The sequence below is a fragment of the Sinohyriopsis cumingii genome, chromosome 3 (assembly GCF_028554795.1).
Source record: "Sinohyriopsis cumingii isolate HCF-2022 chromosome 3, ASM2855479v2, whole genome shotgun sequence".
In the NCBI taxonomy this organism is placed as follows: Eukaryota; Metazoa; Mollusca; class Bivalvia; order Unionida; family Unionidae; genus Sinohyriopsis; species Sinohyriopsis cumingii.
Window position 1 is genome coordinate 123,042,559 of NC_142963.1, and position 21,517 is coordinate 123,064,075.

Below are 21,517 nucleotides of genomic sequence, written 5' to 3' on the forward strand. Positions count from 1 at the left end.
TGAAACTGAAAAAATTTCGAATAAGAAAAGGTATATCTGCATCACTAATTTAAAAAATGTTCCAAGTTTCACAAAAATCTCTTAAACATTTTTGTAGTTTTGTCGAGGTAACAAGAGCATGGATAAAGGATGGACAAATGGACAGGCTAAAATAAAGGAAAACATTAAAAAGATTGAGAGAAAAAGAATTGCGAATAGCAAAGGTCACATCATGACCACAGGTCTAATATGTGTACCAATATTCATAGAGATATCTTGAATGGTTTTGGAATTTTGAATAGCAAAAGTCACATCATGACCACAGGTCTAATACGTGTACCAATATTCATAGAGATATCTTGAATGTTTTTGGAATTTTGAATAGCAAAAGTCACACTATGACCACAGGTCTAATATGTGTACCAATTTTCATAGAGATAACTTGAATGGTTTTGGAATTTTGCTCCATAACCACAGATAAACAAATGGATAAAAATTATTAAAATTATTGAAACTGAATAATTGTGAAAACTAGTTGCAAAAGGTGTATCTACATCACCAGTTCCTAGAGACTTCTTAATGGTTCTGGAGTTTTGCCCTGAAAGTGAAAATGGGTTGGACAAATAAATGGACACAAACACTCAAACTTAAGAATTGAGGGTAGCAAGTTTCATTATGGTATCATTAGAAGTTTGGAAATTAAGTGAGTGATGGATGGATGGAAGGACAAATAGCAAAAGGTATATTTACACTACTAGTATAATGTGGGCCACATTTCACAGAGATGATTTTGAGCTTTGCTCCCAAAACCAAAGTGTGGATTCAAGAGATGCATTGATGCACAAATGGACAAAATGATTAAAAACACTGAAACTGTCAACAGCAAATGGACATCATGACCACAATTTCAATCTGCGTAATAAGTTTCATGGAGGTAATTTGAACAGTTTGAGAGTGATGCTCCTGAATGAAAATATTTATTGGCGGTCAGACATTTTACTGACAGCTGGATGTAGCAACAGCCAGATCCTCGATAATTATTACATACCAGGGAGATACAAAAAAATATCATATTTAATTCAATCCCTGCTACTACATGAAGGTCCTACTGCCCTCAGCGACCTACTGCTTGGAATTATTTCTTGAATATAGTACAATCGGTTATTTTCTTTTTTTATGCTTCAGTCCCATTCTGACAACAAACTTACGTTAAAATTAGAGTAAAGAAAATTTTACCAAGTATACAGTAATCGAACCTTTAGAAAAACCTGTACAATGTGACCTTGTTGTAGATTCAATGTCCAATGGAGAATTGTTTTATTATTTTTATTTGTAATTGTAGCCTCTGATATTACCCTCATTGGCAAATTATTCAAGTAAGGGATAAATGTCCCTTACAATCGTCAATCTTCAGCAGGTATCTTAAAATAACACATTGGGTCTTGAATCAATTGTAAGGCAATCACACCACAATCAACAGAGTTGGAAAGAACGATCTTTTAAAATCGTCAAATCAGCAGGTGAAGAAAAAAATTAAAAAGGGTTGGTGTCTTCCAAAAGAACCTCGAACACACTGATATTGATGCAACCACATAATCTGATTTTTCTGATAAAGGCAAAGCTAATAATGAAGCAACAAACTAAATTTTTGTTATACACATTTGAGATTCATGCAGACAACAGAAAATTACAGTATTTGAGTATGTATTTACTGTAGTCTCTCTATATTGACAAGATTAGTGCTATTCAATGTTTTTCCAACTTTGATGATGGTCTCAATTCAAATATTTTTCAGTCTAAGAGTTTCTTTAATATGAACTCTGTTAGATCTTATTCAGAAAATAACCTTTTAAAAATGCCAAACACCATTGTAATATTCTGTAACCTGGTATGGTTTATGGGATCTGCAAGGTACCAAAGACCTTTGCAACACTCTGTAACCTGGTATGGTTCATGGGATTTGCAAGGTACCAAAGCCCTTTGCAACAATCTGTAACCTGGTATGGTTCATGGGATTTGCAAAATGCCAAAGACCATTGCAACACTCTGTAACCTGGTATGGTTCATGAGATCTGCAAGGTACCAAAGACCATTGCAACACTCTGTAACCTGATATGGTTCATGGGATTTGGAAAATGCCAAAGGCCTTTGGAACACTCTGTAACCTGGTATGGTTCTTGGGATTTGCAAGGTACCAGAGCCCTTTGCAACACTCTGTAACCTGGTATTGTTCATGGAATTTGGAAAGTGCCAAAGACCTTTGCAACACTTTGTAACCTGGTATTGTTCATGGGATCTGCAAGGTACCAAAGCCCTTTGCAACACTCTGTGACCTGGTATGGTTCACATGATTTGCAAAGTGCCAAAAACCTTTGCGAGACTATGCAACCTGGTATGGTTCATGGGATTTGCATGAATTTTTAGGTCATGTGACCCACTAGCAAATATAAAAGGTAGATAAAATACATTCTAAGGTTTGAGAAATTTGCATCACAAGTAAAACAATTTTGAAATAGTTACAGAATTCTTTTTTATGCCAACATTAAAGGTACTGACAATATCAGTTCTATTATTTTTGTGTGGAAATAAGACTTTGATTTAATCTTTATATGTGAAATCCAGGAGTAACACAACCTTTTGTGATCCTTAGGAACCAAAGACTCAAAAAGTATCAACATTGTCACCTTCATGTACTGAAATGTTTAAATTTTACTGTTAGTCTGCTACCTCTGATTTAGTTTCTGTAAATCTTGGTAAGGTGATATGCCCTGTCCCTGATGAACAGGCCTCCATGGCAACTAAAACTGACACAAATTTTATTGGTTCTCCAGAGTGTTACCCTATACCCCGCGTACATGCCTGTTAATCTGTGAATACAATTTTCATTGGCTTTTTGTAAAGTCATCCAACTCTGTTGTTGTTGTTGTAGGGTTTAATGCCATTTTTCAGCACATGATAGGCTATACATGGCAGCCAGCATTAATGGTGGAGGAAGAACCCGGGAAATCCCCGGAAAGAACCACCACCCTAGAGAAGCTACTGGCAAGCTTTCTCATATAGCCACATTGGCCGAATCCGAGACTCTAAACCCACACAGACAGAGGTAAGATGGCAATGACCCATAACGGAGAGCGCTTTAGACCACTTGGCCACTCGATGCCCCCCATCCAACTTTGTGCAAGAAATGTAGCTGATGTTTAATCAACGTGTTCTAGTCCTGAAATGTAAAGAATTTGTTTACCTTTTTAAAATCCACCCTGTGTTTCAGAGAAAGACAGAAGTCTCACTGTATCAATTATGATAATTTTATTACTGGAATGATATTTAATTGTGTAACAAACACATGGATTTACAATAATTTCACTGTACAAAATTACAGTTCAACAAATTCAAATATCATGCTTCCATTATGTTTACCCTTCAATTCCTTTGATACAAATGACAAGGTTAGTAATACTTATTTAAAAAATAAAAGTAAAAGAAAATACTTTGCACCAAGGCATAAAAACTGAGGGAAAAAAAACTATAATTTATTTATATACTTAAGATATATTCTTCTGAATTATCAGAACTTTAATTTTGGCTCTGAATGCATTCTAGTCACAAAATTTGCAGTCGACAGCAAAAATACCTTATGCCATCTGATTCTGAAGTTAATATGGTAATCTGAAATCCACCAAAAACAACCAACCTGATGTATTGATAAATCAACACTGGATTACAGCTTGTTACACTGTCAACATCTATTAACTCAGCTTCCTATTATCAAAGTAGAAGAAATCAATCAAATTGGGGATTCCCTCTCCTAATGCTGAATCTGCAATCTAACAGCCATTCCTCCACAAATACATAATCAGTGGACACAACAGATGCTTTATGTGTGTTCCCCCCAAAAAATTTGTTTGGATTTTCCTACATTTTTAGAATTACCTACCAAATAAATGCGCCATCTCTTTCTCGTTTAAGATCCTTGGTTTCAAAATATAACAGAATATGAATATATATACTCTTTATAAAAAGGTCTTCTTAATATGAAGGTGTTCACTGGGACAGGTTTCACTGTGTAGACAGTGAAATACTGTACATGGAAGGATATCTTTGAAGATGACAGAAACATTTTTCCAAAAGAGTTCTAAAAAAAATTAACAAAATTTGTGATAATTACCCGTCTACTGTTGTTTGAAGACAGAAGTAGATTTCATCATATATTCCATAAATACACACCAGAGTTGTAAGCTGAGGCCTCTTATTAACTTTGAAAATTATAATCAAATGATTGAGAAAATTAATATTCTTAACAGGCTATAAAATCTTTAACAAAGTCTTTGCCAGTCAATGCGATCAGATTATATTTTCAAATTATACGTATTCCCATCCCAGTTCACTCAACTATGTCTGAAGATGCTACAGTGTTAACAAACATGTGATGGCTTCAAATTAACTGATATGCATGGAACTTAATATGAAAATAATTGATATGTATTAAAATATATATATTTTTACTTCATTTTCAATGCACAATTTTCAAACTTGGAAATGTAATGCACCCATCCATATGTGTGTGCAAAATAATATATTTTATTCTTAGGTAGATGGTCTTGTAAAGTTTTTCCCCAATATAAAACTCCTCAGTGGAACAATACAAGTGTACCATGTTATAAGGGAGTCTGCCTTATACTGGGGTACATTACAAGGAAGAAAAAAGTTCAACCAGTATCATGTGATCTATGACAATACCACTATTATGTTAAGACAGCATTAAGAAACCTCATTGTGAGGGGCATAATTACAGCATATTCCAATTTGCTCATCTATCATTAGTTTGACAATATTTGTTTTTATTATCTACTATTTACAATTAACCCCCACAAAAATACTCATATTTAACAGCACAATGGTCAAACAGTCACTGCTACCATATAGTTACAGGAATCAAATGACTGTTAAAAATAAAAAATCTGTAACAATGTCTGATAGTACACAGTCGTCTCAAAACTCACATGTCTATTTTTTTATAGATCTAAAAAATTGAATGCCATTGATAGTCGCTTACAAATCAAGTCCAAATGCAAACTGCACAGACCCATATCTACCAGGAGAAATGGATCTAAGTTTGATAGCAGTAATCTGTAGAACAAACAACATAGACCCTAAGCTGCTGGCACATCATGTAATGGCAGATCAGGGTCTGTGTGTTTGAAGTTAGAATATACTTATCCATGAGTATACATGTATATAGTGATTGATAAATCAGCAATCAAATGTTCACAGATGTTAGTAAAAGACTGCCCAGTGTATCGGATATAACATCCAAAGAAGAAACAAGCGTTTAAAAATTCATAGGGTATCAATAAAACCAAGGATGAAATTAAACTTTTTTCTCAAAAGTATGCTAACAGTTAATGGTCTTTGTATAGGTATGATATGGTAATCAAGATGGATTTTTCCCTAAAACTTTGTTTTGGTCCAGAGTAGCACCAAAAACAATAAACATTATTGGTTCCTCTCTGAATCTGGATTAAATGTATTTAAGCAGCATCAAAGATAGATCTCTGTGACCTAGTTTTGACATACATGAGAACCAGCCTAGGACCAAAGAAATGAACTGTAGCAAAGACACAGTAGTCCCTTGCTAAAAAGAACCTTCCCATAATGTCATGCAGACGATCTTAGAGTTGATATGACGAGTTGAAAAGTTTGGATCATTATCTGTTTGCTACCAGTGGCAAATTTATACATTAGTTTCTCAAGTTCCATAATCAAATGAATAAGAGTTTTAGCCTCTTGTTATCACAAAATGTTGAGGACATTCATTGACATTGCTATGCATCATATCTGAGTGATATAAGTCACTGTCAGTGTCTTGTATTATTTTGTGACATTATGTAATTTGCTTATACATGTAAATCTTGTGTGATGAAATGAATTCCCATTCAAAATATTGATGAGGTACTTACTTATAATGACCACCTTAATGAGAGTAAACTATCTGTCCATAACAATGACTTTTTAGCAAAACAGTACATGTAAAACTTCATATGTAACCACAAAAGGGAGGGAGGTAAAAAAAATACTTGCTCTGTACCAAGGGACAAAAACAAATGAGGTTTTTATGGGTTGTGTGTGTGTGTGTGTGTGTGTGTGTGTGTGTGTATCTCCAGGAGAGATTTTACTGAATTTAATGACCAAAAGGGTCTCATGACCATTTTTGGTAGTGAACATTATCCAGAATAACATTTCCAACAAAAGATCATAGAACTATTTTTGACAAATTTAAATGTTTATGAAAATATGACTGAACTGAGTGATTCAAGCTAGATTTTTTAAAGTCAGAAAAAAAGATTTCTGGTTAAAAAAAAGACATGAAATATTATAATTTATAATGAAAATTATAAGAAAACTACATACTGATACTTTTTGTCATAATAATTGCGATGAAGTAATGCCCTCCTTACAGTAATAAATATATCTGAATAATAATACAGTGAGATATGTCCATAAAGTTCACTAAATGGACCACAAACTTGTTCTTTGTGGACAACACATGTCCAGTTTAATATTGAGTAAAATCAATTTTTGGAGTAAATATGTTTGTCTATAACACTTACCTGATTAAAATACATGAGGAGTATATCAACTACCTCACCAATCCAGTACCTCCTAAGCCTGGTTTAGCAACAATAGTGCTAGTCATCTGCCCAACCAGGTATAGGTCACACAAGAGTGATCTCCCATTTGATAGAAGGACTGGTGCCAAGCCACCATCCATACTTCTAGTGTTCTACTGGCCCAAAAGAATTTTGCAAAATTCAAGACCATTTCTTCCTTTTAACTGTGTTGAAATCATCTCTGATATTCTTCGGCCGTAAAAAGATTTTCAATTCAGCTGCTTTGGTGTTCAGACTGGATGTAAGATTGGCATCATTTTCATTAAGGACCAAGTAGATATCATTTGAAGTTCTTTGGTGAAAACTCCATGTCACAATGATCATCCAATCAGCAGGAGTAGTGACAGGAAGATTTTCAAGATAGCTGTCATGGCAATCACACGGAATGTATGATGGAGTCATTTCATTTGTGATCTCCCATTTGATAGAAGGACTGGTGCCAAGCCACCATCCATATTTCTAATGTTCTACTGGCCAAAAGAATTTCCAGAAATTCAAGACCATTTTTTCCTTTTAACTGTGTTGAAATCATGGCAATCACACTGAATGTATGATGGAATCATTTCATTGGTGACCAACTAGGTACCATAAGGGGTTTACTGCTAAAAAAATCCCATGCTGATAAAGCCACCCTTTTTGAAAGAGACAATATTTTCAAGATGACCATCATGGTGGCCATACTGAGAGTCAATTGGTATCATTTTCAATAGGATCAACTAAACACTATGCCAACTTTTCTTATGAACCATGTCAAAATGACTTTATATTTAAGAGGAGTAACAATAACAAGATTTTGGGCATAATATCAGCACCATTTTAATTTAAATCCAAAAAGACATACTAGGAAGCCTTCTGGTGAAAAACCTAGGTTTATATGATAAGATTTTCAAGCTGGCTGACACTGTGACCATACTAGATGCACATCATTTCCATTCAGCATCAATTAGACATCATAAGAAGTCATCTGGTGAAAGCACAATGTCACCAAGACCAACCATCATAGAGAAATAGTGGTTGTTGTTGTGGGGTTTAACGCCATTTTTCAGCACACGATAGGCTATGCATGGCGGCCAATATTAATGGTGTTAGAAGAACCTGGGAAAACCCCAGAACGAACCACCGACCCACGAGAAGCTACTGGCAAGCTTTCTCACATACCTACATTGGCTGAATCCTAGACTCAAACCCACGCAGACAGAGGTGAGATGGCAGTGATCCGTAATGGAGAGAGCTTTAGACCAATTGGCCACTTTCTGAAATTAGTGCAGGAAAGGGCACCCAGAGACTGCATTTGCAAGGAATTATCTTTCAAAACCCAGGTGAGGTTTTCTAGTTTGCTAAGATCAGTCCTCATGTATCAGGAAACAGACTGCTTGATCCAGTTGGCAAAATTTGACTCACCCTGGAACAAGTGAATCATCTGCAATGGACTCAAAAACAAATGCCAAAAGAAGATGAGATCCACTGCTGCAATGAGGACACCAATAGTTGAAAACTTTCCTGGGCTAAGATGCAATTTTGGGGATATTAACAGATAACATCATAATAATTTTCAAGGCACATCCTTCAGGGTGGCAGTTCACATGCATTTTGAAGTGGGTCAAATGCTGGGATGGGACAGTTTCAAATTTTGTCCTTATTATCAACAAATCCAAGGTGAAGCTGAATTGAAGTAAGGTTTTCCATGTCTTGACCCAGAATACTGTTGTTTTTGGATTACTGCCATTTTCAGCACATGATAGGCTATACATGGCAGCCAACATATCTGGTGCAGGAAGAACCTAGCAAGCCCTAGTAATAGCCATGGGAAGCTACTGGCAAGATTTCTCACTCCCCCCACACACACACATTGGTGAAACCCAAAACTCGAACCCACATGGACAGAGGTGAGATGGCAATGATTGGTAAAAGCAAGCACTTCAGACTACTAGGCCACAAGAGGCTCCAATCAAGAATATAACTCACCTGGTGGAGAATGTCATCCAGATAGTTGGAAGTCACAGACATGAAAGTGGCTCTGAAATGCAATGTAACTCTGTCCACAAGTCTCATGAAAACCATGAAACTGCTGTTCAGATCAAATGAGAAAGGCCTGATTGGTATACAGTATCAAAAACCTTTCTCCAGAACAGCATTGAGAACCATTCTCAGTGTCTCCATTCTGAACCCTGTTGCTTCAATGAAAAGTTTGAGCAAGCCTGGATCTATGACCAGCCAAAGTGTGCCATTGGCTATTGGTACCAGGAACATTCTGGAGTAAAATTCCGGTGACTTTACACTGAGAACAATCTCTACCACCCTTCTGAGGAGATTAGTGCAAAATGTCAGCTTTGAATGGGTCTCTTGGGCTATCTGTAGTGAAGGAAATGCTTGAAATTGGAAATGGGTGCTGAACATGATCTAGAATTCCTTCAAGAGAATTTGTAAAACACATGAATCATCTGGGCGAAGTGTTTCCCATTCTGTGGCCAAGTCTTCCCTACATCTAGGCAAAGTGTTACCCATTATGTGGCCAAGTCTTCCTTACATCTAGGCAAAGTGTTTCCCATTCTGTGGTCAAGTCTTCCTTACATCTAGGCAAAGTGTTTCCCATTCTGTGGTCAAGTCTTCCCTACACTGAGATTTGTGAAAAGGACAGCACAAGAATGATTATCTGTAGGATGGCAGATGACATGGAGATACCGGATATAAGCAATCCTTACTATCCATGTTTGGTGATCAGTGGCCTTGAGAACCCTATTCTTGTCTGATAGCCATAGATACTAAGCTGAACATGAACCCTATTCCACTGATATTTCAAACAGTTGTATGTCTAGAAAGGACTAACAATCCTTATGAACCAATGTGGGTTTCAACATTTTGAAGCCTGCAGCATGCTGGATCTATCCGGTGTCAGTCAACAAATATTTCCAGGAGGCCAACAATTCTAAATGTCAGGAGCTATCATTTCATGAAGGCATGACCAGGTATATCAGAAAAACAGATCATCATACTAAGTCACAAGAGTCAGTGTTGGAACTGGTGTTGTCTGTAGCTGTTTAACATTCAAATGGAAAAGTTTAGTGCTGGCTAAGCTGGGAAAACCACTGAAAACAGTACCAGTATGTGCTGGTATATCCATCACTGATCCATACAGGCCAATGTGCCAAGCTAGCATTGGGCTGGTGGTGTATGTGAAGCCCATCATGACGTGGCCTGCTTAATTTTCTTCAAGACTGGCAAGCTGACTGCCTTCAAGGTCTCACCCAATGAGAAGCAGTTAACTTATGTAGTATCAGCAGCCATACTGATGACATACACATTTTTGTTCATGCATTTCCTCGCTATCATTTTTTACTCAAATAATCTGATTGGTCAAAAGAGTTGCCCATACATTTCCTCAAAGGTATGACCTGAATTGTACTCAACACAACTGAGTCAGAATGTTATCATCTGCCAGCTTAAAACATTGTCCTAACCAATGGGTTGACCCTTAACATATAAAAGCAACACAACTGCATATACAGTTGAAACCAGTTAAGTGTCAGCTGAACTCATGGTGAAGAGGATGCTAATGACAAACACAAATGTCGAAAACAATTACAAGAACAATCTTATAGCATATAATACTAGACAATTACTTTGTAAAATTCATAATCCACGTTGAATATGGTAATGAATTTAAGTACTAAAAACCTTAACAAAAGTAATTAAAAGGGCACTGACATGTATAACATAAGACAAAGTTAGACAAAGAAAGTGTGAATGTTTTCTCTATTATAGAGCAAGAAATAGAAATACAGTTCGAGAATAATTCCCCATGTGTAAAAACCCTTTAGAATCACTCAGAGAGTGAAAAGGTACAAGTGAAAATCAGTTTTTCAGGGTCTCAATAAAGAATATGCTTCCTTGCATGGGTGAAAGTAGTAACTGACATATTGATAGGATTTGCTGCCAATACCTTGATCCATGGGGAGATCCCTCTTGTTTGATCTCCACCTAGGTGGACAGAATACATAGTACTTTTGTTGCAAAAGAGAGCATGATTGGGCTAGATTTGCAAAGTAATGACGTAGTCCTAATGTATCACAGTCAGGTAAAATATATGCAGAAAATATGCAAGTGAAGTTAAGAAAGTAGTTAATAAATGTTGTTCTTTATACAGAAGTATCCACTGAGGCAGGATTCAATGTGTTATATATTAGAATCTGACAAAAAAAATCTGGCCTGGCAATCATATAACCTCAAGTTTCAGTCTGGAATTTTGTGTTAAAAAATTAAAGATGACTTCAACATTTAGAAGATCTTTTGATTGGCTGAAACTAAAAACTCATTCTCAAACTCAATTTTCATGATTTCCAGGCTTAATAACCAAGTATCTATATGTACAATTAAAGTCCATATGTAACAACACTGTACAACAATAGCTTATTCACCTTCATTACATTTGACAGAAGTGAAATACATCTGATGACAGCTGACCTGTATTAATTAAGAATGTATTTACATTACTGTACACATATGGCTGGCTTTCAGAGGTTAAGAAGAAACAAGTCTGATGACACTCAGACAACAAATGAAGTAGCCATGAATTATCCATGGATTTTTGGGGGATCCTTTTACCTCTGACCTATATACACTGTACATTATGTAGGTAAAATGATCTATATGAAACATGGTCCCCTGTTCATTCAAAATTTAAAAAAAAAATACAACTGTTCTTCAGATAACAAAAATTTAATAATATCAAATTAAAACCATGAAAAAGCAAAACAATATTTCATGAAATGCTATGTAAAACATTGTTCTTGATTCATTCATAAAATATGGTCATTATGGATATGTGCACTGAGTTGAGTGCAATATGTGTGTATACACTTATTTTGATAAACAGAGTGAAATAGTCAGCTAGTGAATAGACTAGTTTTTAAATAAAATCAGACCAGTTTTGCAAAACGTATTATAAAACAACCCTTTTAATCTATGTATAATGTATGAAGTACTTGTACCATTTGTGAAGTACTTGTACCATTTTTGAAGTATCGGTATGACGTCACACAAATAAAATACAAGTAGGTCTGGGATGGTTATGTGTTTTACAGCACAGCAACACTTTGAAGGTTATATCACGATACTGAAAGTCCAGTAAAGTGCCTTGCACAAAGACACTACAATGGAGAAAAAAAACTCAGTTGGCCAAGAAACTGACTGTAGGAGGATGCTGTCAAAATTTCTTCAAAGGATGTTTATTGTAAATGTTATTAAAACAATTACTTCAAGGTTTCTCTACTTTTATCTTTTCATCTAAAATACTGACTGCACACTGGCACCATCTGTCCAATACTTAGGCCAGGAGGGTGCGAGTTTAACAGCTTCTCAATTCAGTTCAGTGAGTCTTTAAAACGTTATTGACATTTTTTTTTTTATATGTTAGTAAGGCATGTATACTTGATGGTGGGTCCGCATAATTAGTTTAAATCTGAAATACCTTCAAAGTTGAGTTGTCAAAGTTGGTAAAATTCTGCCGAGATCTTGTGTTGTGAAAAGGTTTTTCTATTTTTAGCAGCAGCAGCAATATTTGCCACATTATGACAGGTTGCATTTCTTTCAAATTCTGTTGTGGCTTTTTAAGAAGCTACTCAAAGATTCTATATTTTTAACAACAATAATAACCATATTTGATGGTGGACTGCAATAATTTATAAAAAAATTAAAAATCCTTTAAGCCAATGTAGTGTTTTCTGTCAGCTTTAGTCAAATTCTGTTTAGCACTTTTTGAGATGTGATTTAATACTTTATTTTCAGTAATGGTGGCTGTATTTATTGTTGGATATGCATCATTTTGCCCAAAAATAAAGTTCCTTATGCAAGAATTCTTTCTCTTAAATTGCGTCAAATTCTGAAGAGCAGTTTTTTTTAAATTATTGAAAGGTTTTTCTATTTTTAGTAACAGTAGTCCCTATTTAATGGTAAATCAGCACCACCCATAAAAATGTGAATGCCCATCAAGCCAGGATTCTTTCCATAAAATTTGATAAATTCTACTGAGCTGTTTTTGAGAGAAATTGTTTCAAGGTTTCTATTGTATTATGGGAGCTATATTTGATGATGGATAAGCCATATCTGTATTAAATTCTACATTTCTGAATTGTCCATCAAGTTTGGTTAACAATGGTCCAATGGTTTTTGTAATGATGTTAAAACAGCAACTTTCAGTGGATGATGCAGGACACAAAATGCACAACCTAAAATGCATGCCAGATACAGGAACATACCATAAGATCACAAGTCATTATGGCCAAAAGAGCTAATCACTATTAAGGACTACTAATATTTGTACTGTAACATAATTTTATAATCAATAATTATTTTTGAAACAGAAATATTTGGTAAATCCAAGTTTTATTTAAACAACTTCCATTTTATACAGGTTTTTCTCTCCTGTGATAAAACTGAGTATTGACCCACAACTTGGACCTTAGACCCTTTGTACACTATCATGAAACTTGCATGTCCTGCATTAGTCTTCATATGAATTTTCATTGTATGCCTTTGATTAGCAAAAGAGTCACTTTACCAGGATAGCTTTAAAATTTTCACAGATTGACACTAGATGAAATGATAATGATCACCCCACAGGAAAGCAAGGACCAAGATGTGTTGTCCAACAGTCTACAAAGAGATGAAGGTCTCAATCTCCATTCAATTTTTGTCAATCACTTTGGCCTCCAGACGCATATTTGTACATCTATCTGACTGTCCATAGTCCATTCTGGAGGTCAATGTTAAAGGTTCTTGTTTTGTAGCTAAATAAAAAAGTGCTTGACAAATGGGAGTCTCTTGTTGACTGAGAACTCAGAATTGTCCAAGATCTGCCAGCGCATTATGTAACAACTGATCTGTGCTTTATGAGTTGCAGTCAGAAGCATCTAACACATATTAATACAGTACACAATATAAAGGTTAAAAAACTGGTGGAAATTCAACAGAGTGATCACTCTGGCATCCCTATCATATTGTCTGTACAATCATCCATGTCCTTGATTAACATCAATTTTAAAGTTACTTAGATTATGGTTTAAGTTTTTAAAACTTAACTTTCAAGCTAAACAAAAGGAGGTTTCAACAGAAATTGGACACCTTTCTGAGTGCACCTAATGGTTTGTCCTATTGTAAACCTTCTCAAGAGGGAATCTCCACAATACTACTTCTGAATAACTTTATTATGGCTTTCCTTCAAAAATCCACAAGTAACTGGCACCAATTGTGGCAAACATGGGTATGAGATAGTAAGGTAAACTCGTATTCTGTTTTACACTTAGGAGGGTATGTGCAGGAAACCTATACTGTATGACTAGTTTACTCTCCATTGTTCTACATAAATATTAATAAAATCAGTTTTGATAATCATGGATATTAGATTAAAAAACTTAATTCAAGTACATAAATTGATGACAGAATTTTTATATAAATTATGTTGACAAGTGGTAATAACAAATTTATGTGTCAAGAAAGTTGAAGTTGCTTCCCTTTAAAGTAAAAACTGTATCCATCATAAGCAAACACTAAAGAACCAAAGCTTCATAGCTAGAATAACGCTCATAAACCACCAAAGCCAAACCAATCAATATATTTGCACTGGTTAATTCCTGAAGACAGTGAGTATATGTACAACCCTATACAGTTTGTACTAATACCAACAGTGACCATATCGCTGTATATAAGTTAAATAGGTTTCGTTATCATGCAATGGGCCATTAAGTTCTCAACAGCTGTCAAAATAAATCCAGCATAGCAGATGATCAAGAACTAAATTAAGGAGCCACTCACTGCCATGAATTCACTCGTCTCATGCTGGAATAAAAGACAGCATGTCACTTTTAAAAATGATTACATTAAAACTAATTAAAACATTTAAATTAGAACATGAATTATACTTTACAACATTTCTTTCACTTACATTTATTCCTCAGCTTTGCCACCAGTAGACATTTCACAATATTTTCAATGGTTAATAATTCATAGAATATTGTGCTATTAATTGGAAAAAATATTTTCCTTCTTTTTTCACAATCTTACATAATGTATACTTTCTTATTAAAATTGAGAAATTTATGATGTTGATTCCAAATTAATATGCATTAACTACCAGTTTCAATAATAAATGAGCTACAGACTGAGCTTCCAATGACCAATTTTGATTGTGATTTATAAATGTCTACCACATAGGAGCACTGGCACTGAACCATCCAAAAAACTCCTGGAACTGCAGGGGAGTGGGGGAGCAGACCCAGTATGGGCTCAGAATTCCCATCAAACTCCACTTTTTTATTGGGAAGGGGTCCCAGAATTAAGAGGTGGTGCTATGCCACTGCTTAGGAGTTTTTTGTTCCTTTTCTAAAAGAAAAAAAAAATGGGAGCCACACCCTGTCTCTAGACTATAACTGGGTTCATGAGTTGTCATGGCAAGCTAAGATGAGGAAATGATGTACTCTGCAAATGCATTCTTGTTTTTAATTCATATTGATAAATGCACAACTTGTGTACATACAATATAAACTTGCTTATAAGTCCAACTGCAAAATGCACAGACCCAAAACAGCTGCCTTGCAGTGTGCTGGCAGATCTGGGTCTGTGCAGTTTGTTAGGATTAATTAGTTGAATAAACAAAATAGACACTGACCTGCAAGTGCATTATGCCTTGGCAGATCAGGATCTTTGTTGCTTGCAGTGTCTTGCCTTATAAGTGAGTATATAGGTTATTTACAAGCGTATCAATCAAATCACATGTACATAATATTTAAAATTGTACAGTAAAAAATATATATACAACACTAACCAGATAAATATAAAAAATGAAATTTTTAAAAAGAATCTTCAACTATACATTGTGAAGTACTGATGATATTTATAACTAAGCCCTATAACGAATGTTTGATTCCTTATCTTCCTCCAACTCTAGCTGCCTGCAGAAGCACGTGATACAAAACACAACCTAGCTTCATTCACATAGATACAATCTCATTTATACATACAAATACTAAAGCCTTGCAATCACCCATACAGTTAGTCCTCCCTAACTATAATGCTCTTAATGGCAGCCATGTAAGGCTGACCACCTTAAATATTGTGTTGCCTAAAATTATTTCATACACACTATTAAATAATGAAATGGGATACATGTCCATACTGCCTTAAAAAGGGACTTCTACATGTCCATACCTACCTTACAAAAGGGACTACTACATGTCCATACCTGCTTTACAAAAGGGACTTCTACATGTCCCTACCTGCTTTACAAAAGAGACTTCTATATGTCCATACATGAATTACAAAAGGGATTTCTACATGTCCATACCTGTCTTATAAAGAGACTTCTAGATACTGTGAGGCATTATAGTGTGGGAGTACTGCACATGTAGCATTAAGCACTATAGAAAGTAAACATTTTGTATATAAATTTAAGCACTTCCTATAGGAAGTTTTCAGAGATCATACATTTTCATAATTACAGTCAACACTTATTACAAACTGGCTGGAAACCAACTTGTTCATAACAATGAGAGTTGGATGTACCTTTAATTTGTTGAATTCATTGTCTGCATTTTTAAAACCTTTCAAAAAGTGTAGACTTTTATTTACTTTTCAGATGAATGAGCAAAATTATAATGCTTAAGTGACAAAAATGCTAGAAACCTTTAATTAACCACCCTTCTTATTTTAAAAAAGATTGCACTGTATACCAGTAATTATTAATTCTATCTCCATCTCCATTTCCAACCCAATCCCATATAGGGTTTGGACTTAGACATGGGTACCTTATCAGGAAACACCCATGAGGTTTATACAATGAATAAACTGTAATGTACAAACATTAAAGCCAGGAAAACAAAAGCAAAAATAATCTGGGGTGGCTCCCCCCTCAAATCAGCAAAGACCCCTACTGGAGCTCAGGGGAGGGGTATGAATCCCCCTGGGTGAAAAGGAATGTAAACAAAATCCTGCTCTTCCAGAGATGTTTTTAACATCTACTTGAAAAACAACCGCAAGTTACTAAAATTACATATACCAAAAAATGATGTGGGTTTTTTCCCTCTGAATATGTATTCACTAGGACAAAACTGTAGCATGTTAGAGTCATTCCTAATAACTGCAAAACTTCGCACTAACCAATCCCATATAAACTGGTTTTTTTACATTCTTTCCTATTTTTTGGAATTGAAAACCAGTCATGTATTTTTGCCACCTCTAGTCATAATCAATCTAAAATAAAGACACAATCTACTCTTGAGTGCCACTGTCATGTGACATTCAATACTTGAAACAGTCAATTCTACTGACCAATTAAGGAATAGTTATGAGTGGTCTGAAACATTACCATTATTGCAGTCCACTTGATTAAACCATTCTGAATGCTTCAACAAGTAAAAAATCATCTTATACTTTTCTCTGTGATCTTAGTCAATACTGGTATAGGTTTTACCTGTAAGCAACTTGTAATTTGATGGTACTCTATGTGCACCTACAACTCCTAATCAACTCATATTTACATCACTGTCAGAACTGACCCAAACAGCATAGGAAATAGTGGACATTTCATGTCTGCTTTTGCTGAAGACATACAAATCTGACTGTACAGTTAGGGAGAGAATTGGTATTTAAAGGAGATCATCTCCACTTCAGAACTAAAAAGATTCCAATGGAGAACAAAATCTCCGACTCAGGGCAGCCTAATTTGTAAAAGAAATTTGAATAACAGAATGATTCAGAATAAGTTGTGATATTACGGCTAAAAAGTACAGGTAAATACTAAGCAGTGAAATTTTAGAAAAGTGGTATGCCATTATTCTTATATTCCATCATAATGCTGCATTTGTCTGTAACCTATCATTGTGACGATATTGTGACATAACGTGTACCCATCAAGAATTATCTGTGGTCTCAAAAGAATGCTCTGAAAAATCATATCCATCAAAGCATAAGGGTGCAAATGAGCTACATTAGTCCAACAAATTTAAAATATAACATGATAGTCCAGTAGGCATTATGGTAGCCACATTTAAATTAAGAAGCACCAAGAGATCAAGTCATTCAAATAAGAAACCAAGTTTCAAGATCTATCCTTTTATCATTGCATGTGTCATTGAAAACTTGCATCCTTTGCAAAGTATTTATGTAGGTATGTTTTTGAAAAAAATCAAGAACAATTTATGATATAGTATAAAAGCCCACTCAAGCACCTGACTTTAGTATGTGGTAGCCCAGACCCATCATTCTTGTAGTCACTGGGCTCTTCACACAATATTTGTTAGAAACTATAAAAACTGGAATGAACATAAAAAATATTCAGAGAAGATTAACAGTGAAAATAAATGACGAAACCATGCAAAAGGTGTCATGCATGTGCATGACTTAATAAAGATTAAATAACCATTCATCAGACAAACACATTGATCATATATGTTATACATATTTGAATAAACAAATAGTTTAAAAAAATGCAGGCTCATGTACTTTGCTTAGACTAAAACAGGAGGTAATTTGACCAGGCTTAGAACAACCTGCCCAATGCATAATAATCCTCTGTAAAGACACTAGTTGTGGATGACTTTGGAGACTGCTTACTACTCAGCATGATCATGACCTTTGACCTTTATATCCCGAAACTGAAAGGCTATATTGGTTCCCGAAGTGCAAGCTATCTACAAAGTTTGATCAAGGAAAACTTGAACAAAAGTTATCCTACAAAACCCATTTAAGTTCAATTCATAATGACCCTGACTTTTTACCCATATCATAAGAACAGTTGTCTTTTTTCAGTCACAGTGACCCTGACAATTGGCCTTTTGAGACTAACATCAATAGGTTTTTCAGGCTTGGCTAACGTGGGTACGTGAGAAAGCCTGCCAGTAGCTTCTCGTGGGTTGGTGGTTCTTCCCGGAGTTTTCAAGGGTTCTTCCTCCATCAATTATACTGGCCGCCATGTATAGCCTATCTTGTGCTGAAAAATGGCGTTAAACCATACAACTACAACAACAACAACAGGTTTCTTTATTATCAAAAGTGCAAGCCATCCACATATTCCATACAGACCCAAACTGACCATTAGCATCAGTAAAGTTTTGGGGACTGATTCATCAGACTACCCAAATGCAAGTCATTTATAAAGTTTGGTAATGGCAGATGATGAAGAATTTTAGTTATTATGTGGAAAGAAAATAGTGAACAGACAAACAGACGGACATCATAAGTTAACAAGATATGTTTTACCTTATGATGGGTATATAACAAAATGACCGTGTTTTATTGTTTTGAGTACAAAATGAATTATTTATGAATATTGATTGATGACTGTGATCAATATTGATGGTAACCTAGTTGAGCTTTCATTCTGAGATTACAAGTCAATGTTGTTGGAAAAATTAAAAATAACAAGGTTTAAAAAAAAACAATTTCATGTTAACATGTCAATTTCATGAAAGACATACCATGGCATTAAAAGTTGCAATAAAGCAACTTGTTCCGAGTTTATACTCCTAAACGTTTACTGTATATTATCATCTATAACTTAGGACCAACTGCAAACAACACAGACCTTGATCTACCATCAGATAATGTGCGAGCATATTGGGATCTACAATTTTTTGCTCAACTGATTACTCCTACCAAAGTGCAATGACCCAGATCTGCCAGTGCATTACATACAACAGATCAGGGTCTATGCAGTTCACAGCTGGACCCAACTGATATGTGAGTAGAGAGATAACAGTCCAATTATTCAAGCAGAACTCTTGAATATAAAAACTAGAGACATGGTTTTGAAACTGGAGGCTATACCTGCCTAGATGGGATGCCAGGCCTTCCTATCAAAACAATCTGGCATACAACTGACCAATCAAATGCTTTTGCAACACATACCCTTACCCAGTAATTGTAAAACAACTAGTGCCACGATTACACAAACATATGTCACTACAACACACAAAATCGATGTAATTTGGTTAATACATTTTGCGTTAACTGTGTAAATTTGTTTAGTGTTAACTGTGTAAATAACAATGGTATGACTATATCATACAGAGGACTCCTTCAAACATGATGAATCCTTGTTATAATGATTATGACGTATAGCCAGTTTACTAATCAGCTTGCCTGCGTGCATGTGGGGTTGATATCGTGGAAAATCTGTAGCAGTGTGATCCTGATATCGATATGGGTCATAGTTAAGTGGGGCTCGAGAACGAGGTTCATGAATATTTCGAGCTGCATCACTACGAGGTGCACTTCCATGAACTGAATGGGATGTATTTGCCCCCAAGGAGAGGTGCACACTGTGAGGTTGGGTAAGCATATCATGTGGTAAACTGACAGTGTTAAACAAAGACTCGTCACGTCTATATTGTTCTGAAGTCTGTGGTTTTCTGGTGACTCGTCCCACAGTTGCATATCCTGATGACTCTGGCAACTCCCTCCGGGTCGCACTGGTTGATCGTCGATGGTCATGCCTTCGGAAGTAATTGTGTTCATCTGGCAGTGATGAGGATTGGTCAAGGTCAGGATGATAGCTTTTCAATTTACCACTATCACTGATGTTTACTACAATGAAAATTAAAAAGATGTATTGGATTACTAGGGTTAGGCACATGTGATGACATTAATATGTCATATTTTTATAAGCCAGAGTGGGGTTAAGTTGTTAAAAAGGATGAAATTTACTGGTCATGCTAGAGAGGCTGCAAAAGTTAAGGCACATAACCATCTGCAGCACAAACACTGTTTAATTATTTTGTGCAGTATCTTGATAGTAACATAAAATGACGATCCCAACCATTCCACGTGTCAATGAGTTCTGTGCAGTAACTGGTGCAAATCTTTCATTTAAAATTAATGAAGGAGAGAATTCACAATTTACCTTGAGATCTTAACAGAAAAAGGTAGGATAAGTGTCAATTTCAGCTACTTTTCAGATCTAAATGAAACTGACACTGATAACAGAATTCCTTCTCTATTTCTTTAAATATGAATTTAATTTTCATCCGGGTCCTCTTTTAATAGAGGAAAGAAACCACTAAAAAGGCAATGGTTTTCTCTTCTGTTCTTGTACCTATTTTTTTCCAGGGATTATAGACATCATGGCTAACATGCCCCTATCAAGCTTACTGACAGGAAGGATATTCTTTCCATGGGTGAGGGTTCAATTGTTATGCCAGATTGACATATACTGGTATCATGGTCAAGGTCAGTCTTGGGTGGTCTCCTGAGCACAAGACACCCTCTGGGTAAAGTCCAATACAGGGTGGTCTCCTGGGCATAGGACACCCTCAGGGGAAAGTCGAGCATCAGAGATGCTGCCTGGATTTTATCTGAAGAAGGGAGCTCCTTCTTGTCACCAAAACATGGAAGGAATTGGTAAAACCTAAGAGGGGGAAGGGAGAAAGATATTACCATAGTTCAATATTTACCAAATACTTAAACATCTCTCTTGAAGATCCACTTTGTTAGAGCTATAATGAAATCTCAAATTCCTAATAAAATGTCTCCTATAGTTGTATAAATTGGGCCGATCAAATCCCATAGCAAGACATCATGGGTTTTTCATTTTATAAGTTTGGTAAATAATATTTTCCAAGTCACTAGTCCAAGATAAATGCTTTTTATCCCACAAGTTTAACAAGTCTGGCAACTCAATATTTTTGCTCTTTAATAATTTCATCTACCTTTCTCTGGCCATTCATTCCCTCGGGGCATAGTGAATGCTTAATTCTACACCTTTCCCTGTTTACATTTACATCCTGTATCACACCTACCAGTGGTCATTGATAATTGTTGATAAATGTTCCATGTGTGCACATTCTATTACAGCTGGACTGCATTTCGGGCTACATGACCAA

General features: G+C 35.5%; 1 protein-coding gene across 1 annotated transcript in view; it reads right to left on the reverse strand.

Annotated features, from left to right (window-relative positions):
• Positions 1 to 3,266: 3,266 nt before the first annotated feature.
• The window catches only part of LOC149803757 (uncharacterized), a 69,616-nt gene continuing 51,365 nt past the window's right edge, over positions 3,267 to 21,517 (reverse strand). Inside the window, exon 11 of the mRNA XM_089953526.1 lies at positions 3,267 to 20,222. Coding sequence (XP_089809652.1) covers positions 19,699 to 20,222 — 524 coding nt within the window. The 3' untranslated portion in view covers positions 3,267 to 19,698. The remainder of the gene's footprint in view (positions 20,223 to 21,517) is intronic.